We start from the raw sequence: 23,816 nt of genomic DNA, 5'->3' as shown, positions 1-23,816 counted from the left end.
TGGCACTAGCTCATAGGCCCTTTTAAGGTTTTTATTTCAGGTAGAATTATTGGAATTTCCTGTGGAATTGTAGAAGTTTTACCTTCTTCCCTACAATTTTGTTGGGATTCCAGAAAGCTTTTTGAAGTCTTCCACAAGCCATTGCTTCAGGGATCTGTGCCTGGAACCATGGAATAAGCATCTGCAACAGTAACCCTGCAGCACAAATGTAGATATGGGGCAGTTTAACTACAACTGAAACAGCAAAGCTAGTGTGGACAAACTGTACTGTTGGTACTTAAACTGGTGCTTTCCTTCTGTTTGTAACTTAAAAACTCAGTGGTCCAGTGAAGAGACAGCGGTAAAATGCAGCTGGGGAAAGTTCCATATAAATATATGGTAATACTAATGTGAAATAAAATGCAGTGAGATGCTGCTTTCCAGTTTACTTTTGGCATAGCTTCTTAAAAACTTTGTGTAGATATTTTTAACTCTACATACACAAAGGAGGGTTTGAATGACTGTTGTTATGGAAGTTGTAACTTTGTTTCCTGACTCTTGTATTTTTTTTTAAATGTTAAGGCTAATGTTGCATTAAAATGTTTTTTTTTGTTTTTTTGTTTTTTTCATTTATACATTGATCTCAAGAATCCTGAAAGATACGGTGTGTAAAATGGCCTCCTGGAGAAACTGTGTACAATATGTATATACTTTGAATTGCTTCCAAGTTCTTGTTATTACAGCCTTTTCTGACTTTATGTCATTATTGTTTACTGTTTGTGTTTAGAATGTATTTGGTACTTTACCGAATAGACTGGCCTAAGGACATAAATATAAGCACCATGTTTTTTGTCCACACATCCAGAAATTGTTTGTATCTTGATTTGTTTTGCTGTAGCGCTTAGCAGACTTAGTTATGGACTTGGACCCTTTTGTGCTAGGCGCTGTACAAACAAAAAGTTGGTTCTTGCCCCGAAGAGTTTACAATTTTTGTTTCTTTAAAAGAACATTGTTGGGCTTAACAAGAGATATTTAAGCTAAAAATACTTATTTATTTTACTTATAACTTGAAAAATTAGAGGTGAAAAATTATTTTCACCATTCAAAGTTAGGCTCACACAAATTTTGCCCATCTGATATATGCAAATCAGCTGTTTGAGAATGCATATAACAGGTCACAGTCAATAAATAATTGATTTGTATGTATAAATTAGGGGTATGCAGATATTTTGTGCACCTAATTTAGAGAATCTGGCACTTAAAAAAAAGTCTTATTCACTTATGTTCAGTTGTAGCATTTCTCTCAGCCTAAACAATGAGAAGACTAGTCAATTTCACTTAGGTATATTCTAGCACAAAGCTATACTGTTGGATTGTATATAGTGTGCATGGATATCTTTGAGTTGCAGAGAAATGTATTAGTTAGTTTCTGCTGGAAAGTTTTCAGAAATATCATTGAAGCATTTCTTATTGGTTTTAAGGTTTTACAAATGTACTTACTTTTACAAAATCTATATTTTTTGGCGAAATTTGACGTAAGTCCCTTTACATTCTTTTAAGTCTTTCCTTTCACATATAAAGATCTAGTACATGTATAAAAATGTAATATGTAAAAAAAAATCAAATGCAATATATAAATTATATCAGTTTATAAATCATCCAAGATTTATTGCTCCAAAGCAGGAGACGAATGAACCATTATTTTTTATGAAACAGTATCACACGGAGAAAATCAGATTTTTTTTTCTCTTTTTAAGTATAGCATTATTCCAAAGTTCAAGACTCCCATATCTGGTGGTAAAAAATATTAACAAGCAGAGTGGTTTAAAAATTCAGGCCTTGCTTAACATGCTGGTTAAGTGTGTTGTGCCCTTTGCTAGTGGCTGGGCCATGGAGGATAAGACCCTATTGCAGCTGTCAGTTAAGGGAGTTACTCATTTAGCTAAATTGGTAGAATCCTGAGCCAAAGGTACTGAGTTCCATGCCTGCTGCCAAAATGTGGTAATGAGTGTGTTTTACAAAGTGTTTTCCAGGACAGGGAATAGAAACCTAATCTTCTTCATGAAAGGCTGGGACAGTGCTACTATGCTACACCAAAAGGCGCTATTAAAAAGCTGGGTAGAATTATGTCATGAAACTGAAATTTCATTATCTACAGCCCTGGTGTGAGGGGGATTGTGATGGCCTTCTCTTCATAGGTACATACCCTTAAAGTACATAACTATTATGGTTTCATGATGGAGACTTCAAGAGTTTGTAGGTCTGTAAAACAGGCTTCTAATAAATAAAATAAAATACTTAATTAAAAGTAAATATAGATTTGAAAAAAGTGTGTGAAAAAATGCATGTGTGATGGGATTGTTATTGAAAGCCTTCTTCAAATTGTCTTGATTTGCCACCATGTGGATTATCTTGAAAACTAAACCTTCTGATAGAGGTGTACTACCTGGAATTAAACTTAAAGAGCAAAGATTTTAGCTGCATTGGTGAGGTTTGTTTTAAGAGTAATTGGAATTTAGAAAAGGAAAAATAAGGCAGGACATCTGACATCTTTGTAGAAAAAATACTAAATAGTAATCATATTACAACATCCTAATACTTAGTCAGAAAATAAAGAATGTAAAAGCATTGATTGCATATTTATCAAACCATGTACTTCAAATGTGCCCAAGTTAGAAATCAGATTATTTTTTCCAATTGTTAGTTCTGCAAACTCAATCTGAAAATCAAACTGTTTGCTATACCCCTTTTAAGTAACACCAGTAACAAAGGTTCTTCCATCAGTACCCTGAATGATTATTTAGTTCATAGTTTCTATTTCTGCCTTGCTCACAGTCTTGCTCTTCTAGAGTTTTATAGGCTCTGTGCTCATAGGAGTGAAAATTTTGTTAGTAAAGTAACCCAAACTGATTCAACCTAGTGTGCAGAAATGTTAGGTGTGTGTGCCATTTTTGCTGAGCTGCATCTACTGTCATCCCACTTTAAAGTCCTCTCTATTAAGTAACAGCAAAACTTGTCTATTTAATTGATTTTTTATTAGAATATGTACCAAAGGATGCTAAATGGGTTTTCCTGCTCTCTGTTCTCTAAAAGCACTGTGTGATTCTATTTATATGTAGATTTCAATACAATTTATGACTTTGTGGGTGTACTTCATAGCACATAAATGTCTAACTACCTGATTAAACCCTCAAGTCAAGTATCTAGCTGTCGACAATGCTATGAATTGTCAAAACCAGGAGCCACTTCTTAGAATCAGGTGCTATGTCTCATAATTTGATCAACTCTTTTCTTTGTTACCATTGTTCCCTTCCCTCCACTTTTTACTTACACAATACCACACAAGTTCATAGCACCAAAGAAATACAATTTCTGGAATATTCTAAAATCACATAATCAGAGGTAAAAGGTCTTTGTAAAATTAATTGAATTAGTATTTACACAGAAGCGAGAAGTAAGCTAGGTGCCTCTTAGACAGAGTGAGACAGGTCTTTGTAAGCCTGTCTACAGTAGGACATTGAAAATGCACTATTTACATTTTCACTTGCATATTCATCACTAACTACTTCACTCTTTTTCTACCCCACCCTCATCTCTCTCCTTCCCTGATGATGGTGATGATTTATTTGTATTGTAGTAGTGCCTTTCTCCCCATGCTCTGAAGCAGATCTTTGTTATGCTCCCTGTAGGGGGAGAGAATTTATTAATGAGGTTTTTCCAATGCAAAATCATTTCCTGTCTACAACTCTCTTGCTCTCCCAAATCCTCCCCACAATCCCACCCTGAATGCAAATGCACAATTTTCTTATTCCAAAAGAATCAGTTTTCCCAAACCAATTCTTGCGACCCTTCCTTATCTCCTCTCCCCCAAAGAAATCTTGTTAGGGTATTTGTCAAAGGCTTTTTAAAAGTCTAAATAAATCATGACACAGCACAGCTACACTGCTTACAAATAAATCATGTCAACCTGTTTGACACACTCGAAGAACTGTGGTAGATTAAAGACAAAATTTTCTTTAACAGAAACAATGCTGATTTGTCCCTATCATATCACATGTATGTAGCAGTTTAATAGTTCTATTGTAATGGTCATTTCATTTGATTGGTTGATTTAACTGTTGCTGCGGTAATGTTTTGCTCATTTGTGCTTCCCAGTATCATCCAGTACCTTTTTAAAACTTAAGTATGTTTGCTGCCCTGTAGTTCCTTCAGAAGTGTTGGGTGTATACCGTCTGGTACTGGTGACCTGTTACCTTTAAAACTTGTTCCAGAACTATCTCCTCTTGACACTTTAGTTACTGACAATACTTTTTATTTATTACCTGAAAAGTCTATTCTGAATAGATATTTCCCCAACATCTTGTGTTTGAGGACTGATGTAAAGAAATAACTTAGCTTTTCTGCAATATCCTTGTCTTTCTTAATTGTTTCCTGTACTCCAGCAGATTCAGGAATTGTCATCTTCTAAAAGGATTAAAGAATGCCATGTTTATTTTTATGAAAATATGGAGGGTTTTGGTTACTTGCTCTTCAAAATTACTCTTAACTCCACATTTCCAGCTTACATTTTACTTACTATAATTTATATTCCTTTCTATTGCCTTCACTAGGGTTGCATTTCCATTTTTTGAAGAATACTGGGGTAGGTCCACATTGCAATAAAAGATCCACAGTACAGCTGCCATAGGCCTGGTCAGCTGACTCAGGGTCATGGGGCTCAGGCTGCAGGCCTAAAAATTGCAGTGTAGATATTCCAGCTCAGGCTGGAGTCCAGGCTCTGGAACCCCACAATGGGGGTGGGTCTCAGACTCCATGCCCCATCTGAGCCCAGACATCTGCACTGCTATTTTTAGTCACGCAGCCTTACCTGCCTAAGTCAGTTGATCCAAGCTCTGAGGCTCAGTGCAGCAGGTTTTTTATTGCAATATAGACATATCCAAATTTAGTTCAGATCTTGAAATCTTGCTCTTAGTTATCTTCTGCTCTGGCCTCAGAAACTAAAGAAATGAAGGTCAAAAAATTGCCCTGGAGGATGACACCAAGGAAGGCGTATTTTTTTCACTTAGCTGTTGAATTGTTAGTTTTTCCCCATGGTAATGATACCAACTGAAAATTTTTCACCGATAGCTAATGCTGAGCTCTGTAAACTCCCTAATGATAATTGTGGAAATCTGCCTCCAGGGTGGACTCCAGCTTAGTCTCCATATCTAGCAAATCTCCATTCCATTGAGGTCACAATGATGACGATTGGGATAGAAGAATGCAAAAGCGATAGTGAGTCAGACTGTGTGCATGAGAAGTATGAAGAACCAGAGGAAGAGTCTTGGGGTGAAGCCAAGGAAGCATTTCAGTTTGCAATTCTGTTACTTGTGCTAACCTTGTTCATTCTTTTGATCTCATTTTTTATTACAGTTTTCCATGGTGCTGGTATAGAACTATTTTGCATAAAAATGTTGATATTAATCTTTACAGAGATAAAATGTTACATTTTATAAAATGTTTACTTTTCGTTTTAACACACTGATCACTAGTAAATTTTCAACACAATGGAAATTGCTGTTACATAGCTTCTGGCCTTTAGGGCACCAAATATTGTTCTCTTTGTGAATTCAGTCTTTATGCTAAGCTGAAACTGGTCTGTACTGTGCTGCAAGGGAAATATTGTTGGATTGCAGTTCTGGGAATCATAGGGTCTGCCTACTCTAGACCTGGAATGCCTCTTCTGTCCATACGCACAATTCACCAAGATATTGGGATCACCTGTGGTTTTTACATCAGTTTGCATTTAGTTTTCACATCATCTTTGCTTGCACCTATTCAGTCTCTACCAGTGTAGACAGTGGGTGTAGTAGCAGCAGTAGTGTAGCCAGTCCTCTTAGCTCCATCTCCTAATATTGTGCCCCACTATTCAACGACACCTAAGTTCAAGGGTCGCCCAGTACTGTCTTAAATTTCATTCCCCCCCTTTTCAGCAAATCTGACAATACAGAGGAATTAGTTTGTATTAACTGTGTACAGGAACTCCCTCTTCCATTCCTAAAGGCCTGACTGCAACCAAGGTGTGGTGTTCCCTGGCCTGGCCCTTACCCTGATGTAATATTGTCTTCAAACACTCAAAATAGATAGAATGCAATATAAATATATACTTCACAGGATCAAAAAAGCCAAGCCCATTGCCAGCCCAGAATAGAGCCTAGGGATGCAATGAATGAAGAGCAGCACTGAAGTGCTTGGGCAGCTGAGACAACTGCAGCTGCCTGGAAACAACAGAAGACTACTCTGTGCTGGATCTAAATCTGGCCACTATCTTGAAACACACTTGTAGGGAAGGCAAGGCAGTTTTTCCCTTCAAGAACTTTACCACCACAGCTACCATTTTCTCCTTCAGTTGGTTGCTTTCCCTATCCAAGCTTAACATGGACTAGGCTTGATTGATAATTCTTGCAACGTGGTCCCTCCTTTCATCTGATTACTCCAGGAGAGCTTCTGTGGTGAGTGTGATGGTGTCTTGCCTCCCTGGTCTGCTGGCTGGAACCAGTTCAGGGAGGTTGAGATGATGTCACTCCAGTGCATGCATGCTAACAAGGGTGAGATGTTTGAGCCTAAAGAGGTGCTAAAAGCCTGAATAAAAGGATGTGATAATTTCTCCCATCTTCTGGGCAAACTCCTGACATACCTTTTTAGAAAAGCAGGTAAAGCTGCATTAGGAGTCCCTATCCTCTTGGAAAGAGGACAATGAGGAGGTGGTGTTCTTTCATCCTAATAGCAATTTATCAGATACTACTCATGACTTTTAGATCAATCCCATAATGAGAAATAGTTGTGGTGCGGTGAATATCCCAAAGTGGGTCCTTCGGTTGCCTTATGCTCAACAAATGTAAGAGATGCTTCAAGAAGGATTCAGCAAAGGTGGCCAGGCTGCATAAACTTACAAACTCCTTACCCAGACACCGGTGTCAAGACCACTGACCTCTTCTACTACTACTTCTACTAAATCCTGTCATCAGCCTGTGGTAAGAATGTTTTCTGTTTAAATATTTCATAGACTTTTAAACACACAAGCTTAGATTTTAAAATGTGTTTTTGTCAAACATTTTGATAAATACATATTGAATGAATTTGAACTCAGATTTCAGTATCCAAATTAAATAACCATACACCAAAGGTCTCCTTATTTCATATATAATGTTACGTTGGCTTTTAGATTTTCTTAAAAGGAAATCCCTAAAGCAAAACCTGTCTTATTCACTTGTTTCCTTCCACTTTCCTCAGACTAGTAGGTGACTTCTGTCACTATACACCTCCTTTATCTGCCTTTCCACTATGAGCAGGAACTGGGTCAGTGCCTAAATATGTCATATGAATTGGAATATCTCCTTGTCTAGTTTCCCATTGGGATTGAAAATTCCCTTTCCCACTTCCTGTTACAGGCTGGGAGTGTGTGTGTGATGTGTTTAAAGAACATATTATTTTGTGCAAGGTTGGTTTGACTAGGCGGAGATGGAAGATTGCTTTGAGGACATTAACTGAGAATTTCCTGACTTTCCTTAATTTTTCAACTTTTGTACTTGAAAATAATCTATTTATTTTGTTCCATGCTGCACTCGTACAAGCTCCCTTTTTAGGTCAGGTTTCCGATGGGGAAACAATTTTGGGGTTTTAGTGTATCGTCCTTCCTCCCTGTTGAGTGCTGTAATAAATTCATGTTGTAAGTTAGGAAGATCTTAAACTCAAAGAAAATATTATTCAAGTTCTCTTAAAATATGCATGAAATCCATTTATACAAATGCTATAATCATTGTATAGAAAAATTATAAAACAATTATAACTGTGACCATTCACCTAAAAGGCTAAATTCTTTGTACTCAGTACGTTTTCCACATAAACGACATTTATTAATCAAAACCATTAGCTTGTAGTTCTTATGTGTTCCTTAGGGCAGTCAGCAATAAACAGTAAAAGGCTCATTTTATCCACTATAATGATGCACTCAAATCCAACAGAGGGAAAAAGTATGTTGTGCTGAAGTTATAAGATTACTCTAATACTTTCTAAGGTCAGGACTTTTTTTTTTATTTTTAATGTATCTCAAAGAGCTATCTGGGCAGAGTAAATTATTTTCCTTTATTCTGCAGTCAGAGAACCTAGTGAGGGATTAATAAATACCACAGCTATGGAAAATATTTGTAATCTATTGCTGGTGCTAGTGAATGTAGATAATGTATTTTTTAAAAATAAACTTGAAAGCAATACAACTGGATACACCACTTAACATAACATTAATTGATGCTAAAATGAAAAGACATCACTAATATTTGCACTTTCTCCTTCCTTGTGCAGTCCAACAAAAGCTATTTATTCTGTTTCTATGTCATCTGGTTCAGGATTTATCATATAATAAAGGATTTCAGAATTTCAATCTGTTTAAGTATGGGAAGAGATAGAATGGACAGCCATGAGATTTAATCCAGTGGAAACGGGGCTATATTACAAATGGTGTTTACAGCCCAAAGTTATTTTCCCCTGAGTGAATTTTGGCAGGAGATACTGAACCCTGTTTGATAATGACATACATGCTCTCCCCAATTTAATATTAGTGTGTGTGTGTGTGTGTGTGTGTGTGTGTGTGTGTGTGTGTACACTATATGTGTGTACATACTTACATAAAAATAAAATATATGTAATAAAGCTGCATTCTGTTTTTTTAAGTAACTCAAGCATTTTAAAAATTCTGTATATGGACATGTCAGTTGGTCTCATGGTTGACAGGTGTTCAAAATCAGCCTTACGTGGGACCTAGTTTTCAGCGTTAATTATGAAGGCACTATTAGTCTTTTCATAACAACAATATGATTGTAAATCAACATTTGTGTGATTTTGTCATGCTGCTTGTATAACACATACTCTCTGTGTGAGAAGATGATGCTGAGGCAGTTGCTGCTCTTCATCCTTTACAAACATATTTAAAAAGAAAGCATTTTGGTGTTTTCTCAAAGTAACTACTTAGTTTACATAAATGTTCAGAGAAATAATCTACTATAACTTCACCTTCTAAAAATTTGCAGAAAGTGGGCATTTTTAAAATTTTTGAAGCTACTGGGGTTTTGAAAATTAACCCTATAATGGGGATTATTTTAATTACGGAGAAACTATAGTCTTCTGCATGATACATTTTATGTGAAAATTGCTCCCCCTTAGTGGCTTTCTCTGTAAAGAGGGCTGATGTATTCAATTTTATCTGCTTTGGTAACAAATATTTTTGTGCTTCATTGCTTTTTTCTGTCAGCCACAATGAGGGAGAGTGATTTATTTCCCAAATAATGGCACTTTCTCAATTATTTTACTAATCCTTCCCTTGTTTTTGAGAAGCCCTTTCTGTGAGACCAGCCAGAAACTTGTCTAGCAGGTCACTCTATACCATATTTAGTATGTAGTTTGTGTTTTATCTTCGCTGCTAGTTGTGGCTGACAGAGAACTTTCACTTCAATTTGGATGATTTGTGTATAAGTAGGTTTTCTTACTCAAACAATCGTTTGCATCTCTTCCTCAACAAGTAATGGGAACTGTGACAGGGTGCTGAGCAAAGACAGGACTGCCGAGTCAGCCCCTGGTCATGCCAGTTCCCATTTAGGGAGGTAAATTGGAGCTGGCTGGAGAAAACCAGCACCTAATTAGACAATTAGAGGCAGCTGCCAGCCAGTTAGCCTGGGGCTATATAAAGGGCTGAAAGAAAGGAGGGAACTTGGAAGTGGAAGCAGAGTGGTGGCTTTTCTCTCCTGGGTCTAGCTGTTGAGAGGGCAAGCTGTGTATGAGAATAGGTGGTAGGAGCACAACTTACTTTCACCAGTGGTTACAGAATAGAGGGTCTCTGACTGGCTTTGTGAGAGAGAAGCAGAAACGGCAGGCTCACTGACGCCTTGCTACACCTGGGGGCTTGTCCAGGATTATGAGCCAGAGTAAGAGTTTGGCATCCCGGAGACAGAGGAGACCCTGCAATGGCTGGTGAAACAGCAGGAGGAGTTGCAAAAGGCTATGCAAAGCTTCCAGTAATCCCACCAGCTGGAGAGGCAGGCCTGGCTTAGCTGGCAAGCCGAGCAGTAGAAAAGTTTGCAGGACTTTATTTGAGAGCCGGACACCAAACAACAGCAGCTCCTACAGAGGATGGTGATTCCCATGGAGGGAGATGGCTTTGGGTGCTGAGCTTTGGACTGTCTAAGATGGGTCCTGCAGATGGCCCCAATGCATTCCTAGGCACCTTTGAGTGAACCCCTGCCGGAAGCAAAGTGGGAAAAGGAAGGGGGGAACCTACCCGGGGGTCCGAGTGGTGTTAGGACCTGTGGGTGGCGGTGGAGCTATGGGGGCACTCATTCCTCCCCCCCCCCAGTGTAGTTTCTGCGGGTGCGGGATGGATGAACACCACAAGGAAGACCCCATGAGTCACCGGACTGGTGAATGGGGACTTCCCCGTAGAGCCTTGCCCAGTAGAGGGAGAAGAAGACACGGATGGGCGCATGTGGTAGTTAAAGGCCGGGGAGTGGGGGGAGGTATGTGACAGGGTGCTGAGCAAGGACTGCTGAGTCAGCCCCCTGTCACGCAAGCTCCCATTTAGAGAGGTAAATTGGAGTTGGCTGGAGAAACCAGCACCTAATTAGAGGTAGCTGCCAGCCCAATGAGCCTGGGGCTGTATAAAGGGCTGACAAGGAAGGAAGCAGGAAGGAGGGAGCTGGGAAGTGGAAGCATAGCGGTGGCTCTTCCCTCCTGGGTCTAGCTGCTGAGAGGGCAAGCTGTGTATGAGAAAAGGTGGAGGGAGCACAACTTACAAATAAACTTTCACTAGTGGGTACAGAATTGAGAGTCTCTGACTGGCTTTGTGAGAGAGAAGCAGAAACAGGGCAGGCTCACTGACGCCCTGCTACAAGAACATATCAATTTTCCCTGCATTAAAATATTGTCTCCACAAGGCTAATTTAATTGTGTAATCAGAGCTATAGCATTTGTAACTTGAATGCTTGTGTTCGATTGATTCAGGTATCCAATATTTCAATAAAGTAAACCAATTTAGATGCCAGAAATCATGAGAGACAGCAAAAGTTGCTTCTTTTAATCCGAACACCATTGAGTTCTTGGCTAACCGACCTTTCTTCTTAGTGTCTACAAGAATCGTTCTTTGAGAGAATCATCTTCTGCATGGCAGTACTAAATTTTTATGTTCTACTCACAGTTCTCTCCCTGACAAATGAAAGATCCAGGATTTCAGTTATATCCCGTTGAGGTTTATCATCTTCACAACTTTAGACACTGTTTTAGGCTATAAGAGATTCTTTGTGAAGAATGCAATGAGACATTATTGTGATAGGGATTGACATAAATCCCTTTGCATTTCCTGTTGTCAGAGCTACTCTGTGCAGATGGCAACATATTTGGGCCAAAGAAATGTTTGTTCTTACAGGTAGGTATTTGTCATAAAGAAGATTGACTCAGACTTTAAGGTCAGAAGGGACCAACATGATCATCTAGTGGAACATGCCCACTTAATGCTGTTGACTTGTTCAGTTGATCTCTTATAGCATCTATTACTCTGTTGTAGTCACTAGATAATGTGTATTCAATCCAGTCAGTGCATTGTTCTTGAACAGTGGAATTCTACCAATATTTTTGGATATATTAGCTGCCAGAATGACTTCTAATGTTTTTTTTCTTGTTGGTAAGGAAAGCATCTCTGATGTGAGAATTTTTCCCTTTGCAGTGAAGTGCACAAGATGTGAAACTTAGCTTAGATGCTTTATCAAGCTGTTTCTGCAGAGCTGTACATCAAGTTGCACGGTCAAGACTACGAATGAAACAAAGATGAAAATAATTTCATGTCTCTAACTCCCTTACCCTCCAAAGAAGGTTATAAAATGATATTGCTGTTTATTTTGGACCATCACATGGTTTGACATTGTCTCACCACATACTGTATATGCCATGATGAACTGAAGGCCTAATAGTGATCATTGTCGTGTGTTTACTATATTGTCTCTTGAAATTCTTTTCCTCACGTCACTAAACAACTTAATGATGTCATCAATTTTATGTTCTAAAATCTAATTTCTGTAGTGCAGCAGCCTTTACTTAGTTTTAGGGTTTAGTTTACTTACTGCAAACAGATCTTTATTTTGATTAATAGTTTGTCTGAAATAAAACGTATGTCTTTAATCCCATACAAGCAAAAACAACATGGTCCTCATTTATAATCGTCTGGAGTCAAGCCAGAATACTAGATAGGAACTGATACTTAATTTTCTCCCCAGACTCAAAATCCAATATTCCTAATATTCAAGTCAGCCATGTTGAAACACAATGAACCGTCTGTATGTGTTGTTGCAACCATGTGTCTCTGTTGCCAAAATTCTCAGCAGGTTCAAGGAACAGAGTGAAGAGAATGTTGCTCCACAGTCGGTGTTCCTCCAACTTCAGGAGATATACCTGACCTCTCCCTCCCACAGCTGGCCATGGAGAATGAGGATTAGATCTGAAGAAATGGGAATGGTGCTACAGCATGAACTTGACTAGTCATTGGCTATACCTTTACTGTTTTGTCTCTCACAACTTGAATCTTGTTCCAAACCTGAGCTTTGCTGATAGTAAATTGAGAACTAGTACCCTAAAATGCTGCCAAGATTCTCAGATCACCTTCAATCACACGTGCAATATGGTATAAAAATGGGAAGTGTTCCCTTCCTCCCTTTATATTTTGTCATAAAAAGAGGAACCATATGTCCCAATAGTCCAGTAGGGGCACAGACTCCCAAAATTTTGGGGCATGGTAGGACATTATTGTTGCCTTTACTCTTATCATTCTCTTCTGTCTATTGAGCGATTGCTGCTCATTGCTCATGTATTGCTGGGTTCACTCCTCTCTTGCTTGTTTCCATTTCAATGGCCATTGCTTTTTATACATGCATAGGGCAGCACAGATTCGGTGATGTAGGAGCGGCATAAGCAATACTTTCACACTTGATGTGGGATTGTTTTGTGGAAATGTCATGAACATAGCTCATAGTGTGTAGGATTTGGTGACAAAATACTATCTGTACTAGTTCCAGAGGGGTAGCCGTGTTAGTCTGTATACAGCAAAAACAGCGAGAGTTCTGTAGCACTTTAAAGACTAACAAATTTAAGAATATTATTCTGTCATCTGATGAAGTGGGTTTCAGCCCATGAAAGCTTATGCTTGCAGAAATTAAATTTGTTAGTCTTTAAAGTGCTATGGAACTCGTTGTTTTTATCTGTACTAGGTACCTCTGAGCTGTGTAGATTTCTGCAGAGCATAAGAGTGATACAAGTTGAGAAAAACAGACTAATAAATCTGTGAATAAGACAACATGAGTTTAACTTTGCAAGCCTTTTGGTAAATGGGTGTGAATTTTTTTACTTAAAAAATGTACCATATTATAATGTGAAGAGGGTAAGTAAACAACATTCATACATTTTTAGGAAATTTACCATTCATCCTTATAATGTCTTCCGTCTAATGTGTAACATGATTCATGGCATCAGAGCTTCCCCCAATCTAGTCCTCCAGGTCTACAAGAAGACCCACAGGGATGTAGGTGAATACATTAACACTGGAAGATACATTCCTAAAATAGACATTCTTTCTGTAATTCTCTACTGTTCCAAAAGTTGTCACTGATCCAGTGAATAGAAGTTGAAGCTTTTAAAATTAACAGTGTAAATTTCAGCTCCACTGAAATCAAAACATACAAAATATTTTTAACATTTTTTTTTGTATCTTTTGTTGGTGACACTGAAGTCAATGAAACTTTATCCTTGCACAGATTTGTGCATTATTCTTACCTCCCAGACATCAGTGTAAATCAGGCATTAATCAGGCATGACTGGTATGAAACCAATATAAATCAGAAGAGAATGCAGCCCTTTAGCTTTAAGACTTAACAAACAGGATTTTATTTCAACCTTCTTTATGTTTTTAGCTGTGATTGAGTATTTAAAATACATTATTCTGAAGGAATAGGTTTCCTGTTTAACTTTACAAACTGTCATTTTTAATAGTAATCAGCAGTAGTTTTTTTTGGTTTTCCAGCTTGTCAGCAAATTAGTTGGTTCTGTTTCGATGTTTCCCAAGCTGTTTGTTCATTGCAGCCTGAAAATAATTCTAGGTGATGGTTTCTTTATATGTAACTTACTGTAATTATGGTTTAATTAGAATTAGGTCTGGATTTCTCAAAATTCTGTACAAGCGGCCTACCTCCAGGATGTTCCTTATTTCCATTAAGATTAAAAGGATGAAAAATGAGAAGAATAACCAAGCTCTTCTACTGCACATGTCCTTTCTGATCTTACAGTACAAAATAAAAAACATAGGGTTAGCTGTCACGGGCTTTCTTAAGGCACTGAGATGCATTCAGCTATCTGGAATTTATACTCTGTGCTTTCAAAGAATGCTGATGAGGTTTTGAACCTGACTGTACTAGAGTGTGATCTTGGTATGTCAAAAATATTTTGCAGCCATAATTTTAAGGTACACACAATACTTTGTTTAAAAAATATAGCTATGTATTTCTGAGCATTTATCTTTATCTCCATGTCATAGTTTTATTTGGTGGAACTATACGTTAAAAATAAGTCTGTATTTTTTTTATTCATTCACAGGTGAGTTGTGTAACCTCATAACTCTGGATGTAGCGCACAATCAGCTTGAACATCTTCCAAAGGAGATTGGAAGTTGCACACAGATCACCAACCTTGACTTGCAGCACAATGAGCTCTTGGACCTGCCGGAAACTATAGGTATGTGAAAGTGGGGCTGGGGAGAGAAATCACTGGTTTCCAAATGTTCAAGTCACTGAACAATAAGAGTAGTAAATCTAAGACTGAAACGTGTAATAGTAAAGCTAAGACTGACATTTTCAATATCAAGAACTCAAAGGGATATGCGCTTTAAAAATGTATTTAAAGTCTCTCAATCCCGGACACTTTTAATCCTAACTAGTTTCAGGGGTGGTCTACACTAGAAAATTAGGTCAATGCAGCTATGTTGCTTGTGTGTGAAAAATCCAGACCCCCTGAGTGACATAGGTTAGCTTAACTAAGTTCTCTTCTTGACAGCACTAGGTCAACAAAAGAATTGTTGGGAGAACCCCTCCTGTCGGTGTAGGTAATCTCTACCCTGCAGCTGTGCTGCTATAGCATTTTAAGTCGGGACATACCCTGAGAAGTGTGGTCTAACCATGAGGCTGAGAACAAGAAACTCATGGGTCCTAAACCTGACTGTGACACCATTTTTTTCTGGGACCTGGAGCGAGTCATTTAACCTCTGTCTTAGGTTTCATATTTATAAAAGAAGAGTAGTGTTTGCTTATCCACTGGATAATGAAATTGAGTAGTGCATGTTAATAAAACTGTTTGTAGATGAATAGTGCTATATAGGTGTTAAAATTATTAATTTAAGATAACGTGCTGGGATGTATTTCAGTATTTGCTTTGACTAGGGGAAAATAGAGAAGACTTAGAATAATCTACTTTATAATAACATAATTTGCAAACTCACTTCCAATTTACTGCCATCCTCAGTAAAATACAGGTTTTGCTGTTGGGATTGGGAGTAAGAATACTGAAATAAACTAGTTCTTCCCCAATTGGCTTCAGAATCTCAGATAAGACTGTGCAGATGAGGACTTTTCCTATTTAATTAAATCTGTTGAACAGATGGTGGAATAAAACAAATTGTTTAAAAACACAGCCCATCGTGGTTGTAAGATCTTTCAACCTTGTTGGGGGAGGCAAATAAAAGACAAAGCTGTACCAGTTAGGCAATATCTAATAATAATTACTAGAGCATTTCAGTATTATTTTGATATATGTAATGGAGAAATAAATGGCTGAGGGATGGAAGAGTGAAAAACCATTGAGAAAGACACCAACTATTTTTAACAGCAAATGGTTGACCAGGAAGTGGGCCTTTTTACCCAGAGAGCTCCACCTGAATTGAATTTACATGGATGAAATATCCTCTGTTGCTGAGTTTTCTCTTCCCCAGTTAATTTTATATTTAAAAACTAGGAGACATCTTTCGATCTGGAATTTGCATCTGATTGGGCAGTTTGTAAGCATAGCTCTCATTTTAACTCTTATCCAGGTGGGCAGCATCACTACCAAAATAAAATTGTCCTAACAGTTTGCAGGTGTAATGCACTATCTTTGTTCATGTCAGTCAAATTTTGAGGTTAAAATGGTTAAGGGCTGGAGTAAAAAAAAAAAAATGCTGCAAAAGTGATTTATAATTGCAGGGACTTTAGAAAAAGGCAACAAAAATTATTCAGGGGCTGCAAGGATTGATTTATGTCAAAGATTAAAAATAGTTACACAGATAGCTTGGCTAACTTAAGAAACGAAGGTGGGGGGTACACATTTATAAATATCTGAAGGTTATAAACACCAAGAAAATGACAGGAATTTGGATGGTACAAGAAGTAGAACTAGAGAATTGCACACTTTATGGCTTCTGTAGGCTGAGTTCATTTGACAAACCAGGGGGTCCTTGCATTCATCCATTCCCCTCTCCCCCATACGCACACACCAAGCTCCCTGTGTGTCACCCTCCCATTCTCTATTTCAGGGACTCCTTGCAACTTCCCCCACCCTGTCATGCCTGGGATCTCTGTCTTCCCATTCCCATTTGAGGGTCTCCTGTTTTCCCGCATCTTGGTGGGGGCTGCATGTGCAGCCCTTGCCCCATGGCCGGAACTTAGTCTGCCCCCTACCACCCATGCTAAGGGTTCTGTGTGGTTCCTCCCTCCATACCAGCTCCCCCATACTCCAATGCCAGTGACTATGTGCACTCCACAGCGCTATTACTTGTTTTTTTTCTTGCTGGGAAAAAAATCACTTAGGCTGTCAACATGTTAAGCTCTATTGGGAGTGCAGGCAGAGATGAGATGGGGTATTGTTATGCTGGAAGGCACTAATGGGTGCCACCAACCAAATGTTCGATCTGTAGACCATTGCAGAGGTGCTTGAGGCTGTTGCAGTAACAAACAGATGACCGGTCTCTGTGTGTGTCCATTTTTCCTCTCTCGGTTTTCTGATGTTCCCCAAAATCAGTAGGGTTCTGGTCATTGATACCGAGGATGTTCCCTGAAATTTTGGAATTGATTAGATGCAGTATTAAGAAGTTCTTGAGTTACAGACAGACAGAGAAATGCCATTAAATTGAGTATATGGCCTTGCAATCTCAGACAAGAACATCAGATTAAATTGAGGCCTCAGTTCACCAAACACATAGACAGGTGTTTACATTTAAACACATTAGTTATCATGTTTAAATCGGTAGTTAAAGTTAAGCAAATGCCTAAGTGCTTTGGAGGATCAGGGCCTCAGACAGGAAAATGAGGATGAATATTAGGAAAAGCTCCTGACAGTGAGAGTTATAGGCATACTTTCCCAAGTGAAAGGGTGAAAACCTCATTGCCCGGGACATGTGAAACTAGGCTAGATGGAGCACGAGAAAATGTACTGTATGAAACAATTCTGCAGTGACAGAGGATGGTTGAGATGACCTAGGCCTTGTCTACATGAGAGAGGTGCACCAATTTAACTTAAACTGTTTTCTAAAACAGAGAAAATCCCTGTATAAACAATCTTGTTTCAGAATAAGAGTGGTTTATTTCCGTTTCTTACATTAAACCAAAATAACTGTCCATGAAGCCTTTTGAACTAGCTAATCTAAATTGCTTTAAAATCATACCCTAAGTTAAACTGGTTCAGCTTTCTTGTGTAGATAAGCACCTAATATGCTATTTAATTTATAGTTTCTATGAATTCCTAGCATTGTCCCCATAAACCTGGTCTTTTGTAGTTGAAACATGTAGGGGTCAGGAAACCTGGATTCTGTGCCTGGTTCTGCTGCTGACTGATGTGACCTTGGGAAGTTTTCCTAAGTGCCTTGCACGCACAAACAAACAAAAAACCCACAAAAGGAATAAAATGCCTCTGTAAAACACTTTTAAGATAATGAAAAATGTTCTGTAAGCGTAAGTATTATTTCTGCACTACTACACGTTATCTTTTTTTAACAGCAATGTTTTCTGGTATTTCTTAAAGCTGTGATATTTATAATTTTCCTGTTTAGTTGACTTTTTTGTGGACTTTGTCCATTTCTTTTTTAAAAATACATAAATGTTTCAGGCAAAATAGTTCTTTCCTTTCTATTGCTATTTGTAGCTACACCTTTGTTCCTTAGATCTGTGGCCAGTACACAGTTGCTGCTGTGGTTTTAACATTCTTTTATATATTTGTGCCTAACAGACTACCTTTATCTTGTTGTGTTATTTTTGTACTTTCTACCAATAAATGCTCTTCCAATTGACATCAAAGATGTCTCAAAGGTTTCTACACCAAACATAGACATTTTCACTGACATAAATTCCAGAAAATGAACTTGGATATCTTAAAATTCCTTTCTTCACATCACCCTCATAGAAATGTCTCATTTGGTACTTCTGTTTATTTGTGATTCTTTAGCCTCAAGTATGTGGTTCATTCTTCAGAAAAATTAAAAGTAAGAAGATGCTTTCTTTCTTTCTTTCGCCTTTGCTTTTGTCAGTATAAAGAGTGTGTTAGGAAGGTTGCTGAGTGGAGCTATATTTAAGATAAATTTCTTTCTGTCGTTAGCAGCCCGATGGAAACTCTTTGTAAGAGTAGCAGCTTACTGTCTAGAGGACTCTGGAAAGAAATGTCTCCAATTAAACGGGCTAATACCTATATGTTACAGGTGAACATCTTCCCTTTCCAGGTAGCTGTTCTAGGCCATTAGTGTTAATTTTTGTACAAAATATTGAAACATTATATTGAGAGATCTGTTGAAAGGCAATCATTAAATATCTCAAAGCAGTGTGTAAAACTTACTTTAGAATAGGCTACACGGAAAAACCATGCTTACAGAAGATAGTTTTAATACGATAAGAGAATCACACATCTTTTAAATAATCAGTTTATAAACCAATGGGAATAGGAAATTACTGACAATGCAGTTGAAGTAGCTTGGGCCTCTTGTAGGCATGCTGTTTACTGAAAAAGTGATTATAATCTTTTAGTATGTTGCGGTAAATGAATCAACTCCTCATCTGGCCAAAGATGGCTTTTCTGTGCATTTTCTTGATAGTTTGTTTCCCAATGGCATATTTTTGGCTTTTAAAGGCATTTTTGTAGCCTTTTAAAGATACTTATGTTCTTTCTCTAAATATATAGCTGTACCTGCGAGGTGCTTATCTCTGTAGAACATCAGTGCTTTGCAGCTGTACAGTCTGCCAAGTCACGTGCTGACTAATGGAAGATAACATTGCACTGTGCTGACTATGTTTGATTTTAGTCTAATTATATTTTTGCACCAGTGGAAAAAAATCTGATTACTATCAGCCATTATCAGAAAGTCATATATAAGCATTTCTGATAGAGGATGAATCTGTCATTCCGAATACATTATTTGTACTATATAAAATGAAGTTCAGAATTGGTCAGTTAAATACTGAGTTTGGGGTGGGGGAACGAAACTCCTCTGATAACGATCGACCTACATGCATGGTATAAAGAGGCAGTCTTAGCGAGTTCAGCAACATTGGCTTTATTTCTTAGTCATGACGGTTTTGGTACAACATTAAAGCAAGCTGTGGCTTGATTTTTAGGTTATAGCTCGTTTTGTGGTTAGAATCGTTCAGTGAGAGAGGTTTAGCACGCAGACAGAGACATGGTGAACTGCCTATGGCCTTAGAATCCAAATTCTGGCTTGTTTTATTTTCAGACTTGTATGTTCTTCTTTTTTTCTTTCCAACTTTTTAATCTTTCCTCTCTTTTTTTTTTTTAAATCCTTTTTTTCCCCCCACTCTGACACCTACCTGGTGATTGGTATGATGAGTGTTTCTTGCAACATCCACACATTGCCAAGTTCCAGCATGTGTGATGTCTAAGCACTGTTGAAGTTTCACTATTTAAGTCAGTGCAAAAAACTAACCAAAGACATCTGCTAATCATAAATATTTTATTTAGAATCAAGCTATTGTTATAACAATTTATTTTCCCTTACCAGTTTGCTAGGCTTGTCTCTTTTTTTTCCCCCAGAAAACATCTTTTAATGGAATCCTGTTTTGTTTGAGACAGATTTGTCAAGTTTTGTTTTTACTTCCTGAGTGTTTCTTGTGTAAAAAGCATTTACTACTGGGTTAGCTAGCTGAGCCTTGTCTTACTGCAGACAGCTTTCTGGGTGTGCTGTAAGATTGCTAATAAAAATAGCAAACTCTTAAAGAATGTTTCCTCACTAATTAGCAGCACTGTACTGGAATGATGAGGAGTTGCAAGTGAAAGGGCCTCAGTGGCTGGTGAGGAGAGTGGTAGGGAAGGGACTGTGCACCATCCAAGATTAAAAAAGCAGTAAAGCCAATTTATTCACTGTGTAAAAGTGTATAGTTTTTGCTTCAAGTAACTGTCTTTTAAATGCACTTTTGTACTATAACACATGGCAATTTAGATATTAGTTATCAGGAAGTGAGTTAATGTCTTGTTCTACAGATATTGCCTTAATGCATTCATATCAGTATTTCTGTTGATTGAGAATAGTAAATTACTATACATAGTAGATCATTTCCTGTATGAAAAATGGGCTTTGTGCAGCAGCCCATTTTCCAAGTGCCATAAAGCAAACGAGAGAGACATTCTAGAGTCAAAATTAAAGTAATGATACAATGTAATTTTTTTCAGTATGAGCCAATGTTTCTTCTGAGTACATATTTGGAAAATATAAAGTTTATCTACTTTAAATTATGAAGTGTCTTATGTCAACTTACAATACAGCTGACATTAACTTGGGGGAAGCATCCAAAACAGACATAAAATGAGGTAAAGAAGAAACCATGTTATATTAGAGTTCATAATTTATTGGACCTATGAGACAGAAGGAAGTAAACATTTAATTGTTCACTAAATACTATGTTACAACTGTAATCTCTCTTCAGCAAACTTAAATAGTTTCATCCCCTAAATATAAATTTAACCTTTTTTAAAAATAAGAAAACTCTGCTTTTGTACATGTACTTCTAAAATGTGTCTAGCTTGTTCATAGTCAGATGTCTTATAACTATGAATATTTAGCGCAACAGGCATTTTAATAGAAAAGAATAGTGAGTTGTAAGTGGAGTGGAGGTAGATCCAAAATGATGCTTTAAGAGCACCAAGAGGTACGTTGCTGGACACATTTTCCATTTTCTGACACTGGTCTGATTTCTGAAGGATGATCCAGGTGTAAAAAAGAGAAATGCTCTGACATTATACTCTATGCCCCGCTCTACTGCAGATGAGCTGTAAAGCTAAAATGGCAGATCATATGGAACCCCAAATATTTTGGGAAAAGGCACTGTCATGTGAGACAATTGAAATTCTGCTGGAAGCTATTTCAAGTTCTTAACGTTTTAACCTCAGATTTTACCTCTAAGACTCTCTGTTGCACCTTGATTAAATATGAGGGATGAGTACCAAGTAAAAATACCAAGAAACAAAACTGAATTACTTCACTGTAGGGTATGAAATAGTTTTACTAAATTTTAAGGTTATTAATACATTTGAAATTCTAAGAGGAAGAAGTCCTGGTTTATGTTTTACAATTTGCTGCATATCACTGCAGTGTTTATTCTGTAGCATTTTGCAATATGATCTATTATTACCCACAATTTTTAAATGGAAAAATTAAACTTTCCATATTTTATCTAAAAGGAATCCCCAGTGTAAACAAATTAAATACAGTAAAGACTTATGTACTGTTCTTTTGTATAAATTAGATTGACTTCTGGTGTTTTAACTGTGATTTTACTAACTCTGGATTTCATTTGCTTTGTGTGTATGATTTTAATGTTCTTTACTTCCCATATTATCCATTTTGATCACTTATTTGTTGTGGTAGGTTAGGGGGTAGGATTATTTTTTTTAGTCACTGGTAGGTGCCATCAGATGGTATTTACAGATATATAGGAATCTAAGCTGCAACTAAGCATTTTTAAAAGTATTTTTGTACAGTATGAGGAAGCAAAACCAACAATAGCTTATTTTAGTCATGCAAGGAGGTGGCATCAGGTGAAATAAGACATCTGGAAGAACAAGACACAATGAAGAAAAGGTAGTCTGATATGGCTGCATATGTGTTGATGTTTGAACCCCTAGTGATTGAACTACAAATCAAGTCTAGTTTTCATAGCTTAGAAAACATTTCAGAAGTGTGTTTTAATATTTTATGCTTGCCAACATTGTAAAAATATAACACAAAATGCAAAGTCCAGTTTTGGCTTCTTGGGGTGGGGGGATTAATTATTTGTGAGTACCTTATTAATATCCACTGCCTGCGAACACACTTTGGAGATGACAGTCATTAATGAAAGTTATACGCTGTTAACCAGTTCATGGGTTTGTCCTCTTCCTTCCTTATTTCAAAATTAAGACTATTTGATCTGCATTTTTGGTTTAAAAATATGGGGAAGAGTTTCTTTTTGCTGTATTTCTTGTAAGTGATATTTAGTGGATGATGCTTGATCGACATCTGCAAAGACTGAAGTCTGATATCTCCTAAGTACACTTTAGGCAGCTTCTACATTGCAACGTGCCTAACCTTGACTAGGAACATCTTAACCCTGTTAAAACAAAATACCGTAGCCTACATATGTATTAGGCTACCTTTAGGCTATTCATCAGGCAGCTGACTAGACCTTTTATATGTTCACCATGATCCAATGGATTGACAGTTGCCTATAAGACTACCTAACTTCTAGAAGGTGACTAAACACCATATCTCAACTTTTTGGAAGCATTTAGGTCCTGTCTGCTTTAGGTTTTCTGATCAGTTATAGCATCTAAAACCGACTGATTCTGTGTTACTTTTCTTCAATGTTGCAGCCTCACATTTTGTCCCCTGAATTAAGTCTAGATGTCATATTAAGCTTACCACATTTTTTTGTCATCTGAAAAATGCCATACAGTTCGACTTAATCTGTTCCTACAGTTTCCTATTACGTTGAGCATGGCGTCAGTTGTCCTTTCATACATGTGATAGCAATAAACGCTCAGTAGAAAATGATCTGAGTGAACCAGAACAATGTAAGAAAGCGTAATAATGCAAATATACATTCCGACATATGATTACTTACAGAGTGTGGTATCAAAATTAGAGGCAAAATGTCTATCAAAATTGCAGAATTTGACATGTGCCCCCTTAACATTTTTGTTTAATAGATCTTAGTGTTCTCTGACATATTGTTGTAATTATCTATTGCAAATTGCTATTGGATGTGTATCCTTTGATAACCAATAAATCTTAAAAGGGGAGAGAACTATAATGGAAAGACTTTTTTTAATGCACAAGTTTTATAAACATAAAAGCTTTGTGTTTTAATGTAATTTTATGGAAGTAATTTGTTTCAGTGAACATATTTTATTTTATGTTGGTCTGAGTGCTTCCATTGCATTAAAAAAAATTCCAGCTGGATAGCAAACTAACCTATAAGCTGTTAAGCTTCCTAGTGAAGAGTAATCATTATCCATTTTGTTATGATGCTTTGCACTTCTGTAGTACTCTCCATTGAAGAGTCCCAAAGGGCTTAAAATAACTGAAGGTTGGGGAGGAGGAAGTATGGGGAAGCTGGGGTTAAAGATGGACCTGACTCAGTCCGTTACAGAGAGTCAGTAGCAGCGTTGGAAGTAAATTCAGGAGTTCCTAGTTCTGTGTTTAGATTACTAGATCATGTATCTTTAAATTTTGAAATAGTCTGTGTAGAAGTTGCATTGTTCCTCCTCTCTCA

The 23,816-nt window shown here is 37.4% G+C and overlaps 1 protein-coding gene across 3 annotated transcripts in view; it reads left to right on the top strand.

Moving 5' to 3' along the window:
- SHOC2 (SHOC2 leucine rich repeat scaffold protein) overlaps nucleotides 1–23,816 on the top strand; it is a 92,132-nt gene that overhangs the window by 39,872 nt on the left and 28,444 nt on the right. For 2 of the 3 annotated variants that reach the window (XM_067537079.1, XM_067537080.1), the window contains exon 3: nucleotides 14,638–14,775. The exons of the other annotated variant lie outside the window; for it this stretch is intronic. In XM_067537079.1, the coding sequence (XP_067393180.1) occupies nucleotides 14,638–14,775 (138 nt within the window). The remainder of the gene's footprint in view (nucleotides 1–14,637; nucleotides 14,776–23,816) is intronic. 3 annotated transcript variants of the gene reach the window in all.

Source organism: Emydura macquarii, unplaced genomic scaffold (assembly GCF_026122565.2).
Source record: "Emydura macquarii macquarii isolate MOO-44397 ecotype Brisbane River unplaced genomic scaffold, CSIRO-AGI_Emac_v2 contig_3692, whole genome shotgun sequence".
Lineage (NCBI taxonomy): Eukaryota > Metazoa > Chordata > Testudines > Chelidae > Emydura > Emydura macquarii.
This window is presented reverse-complemented; position numbering and strand designations above follow the sequence as displayed.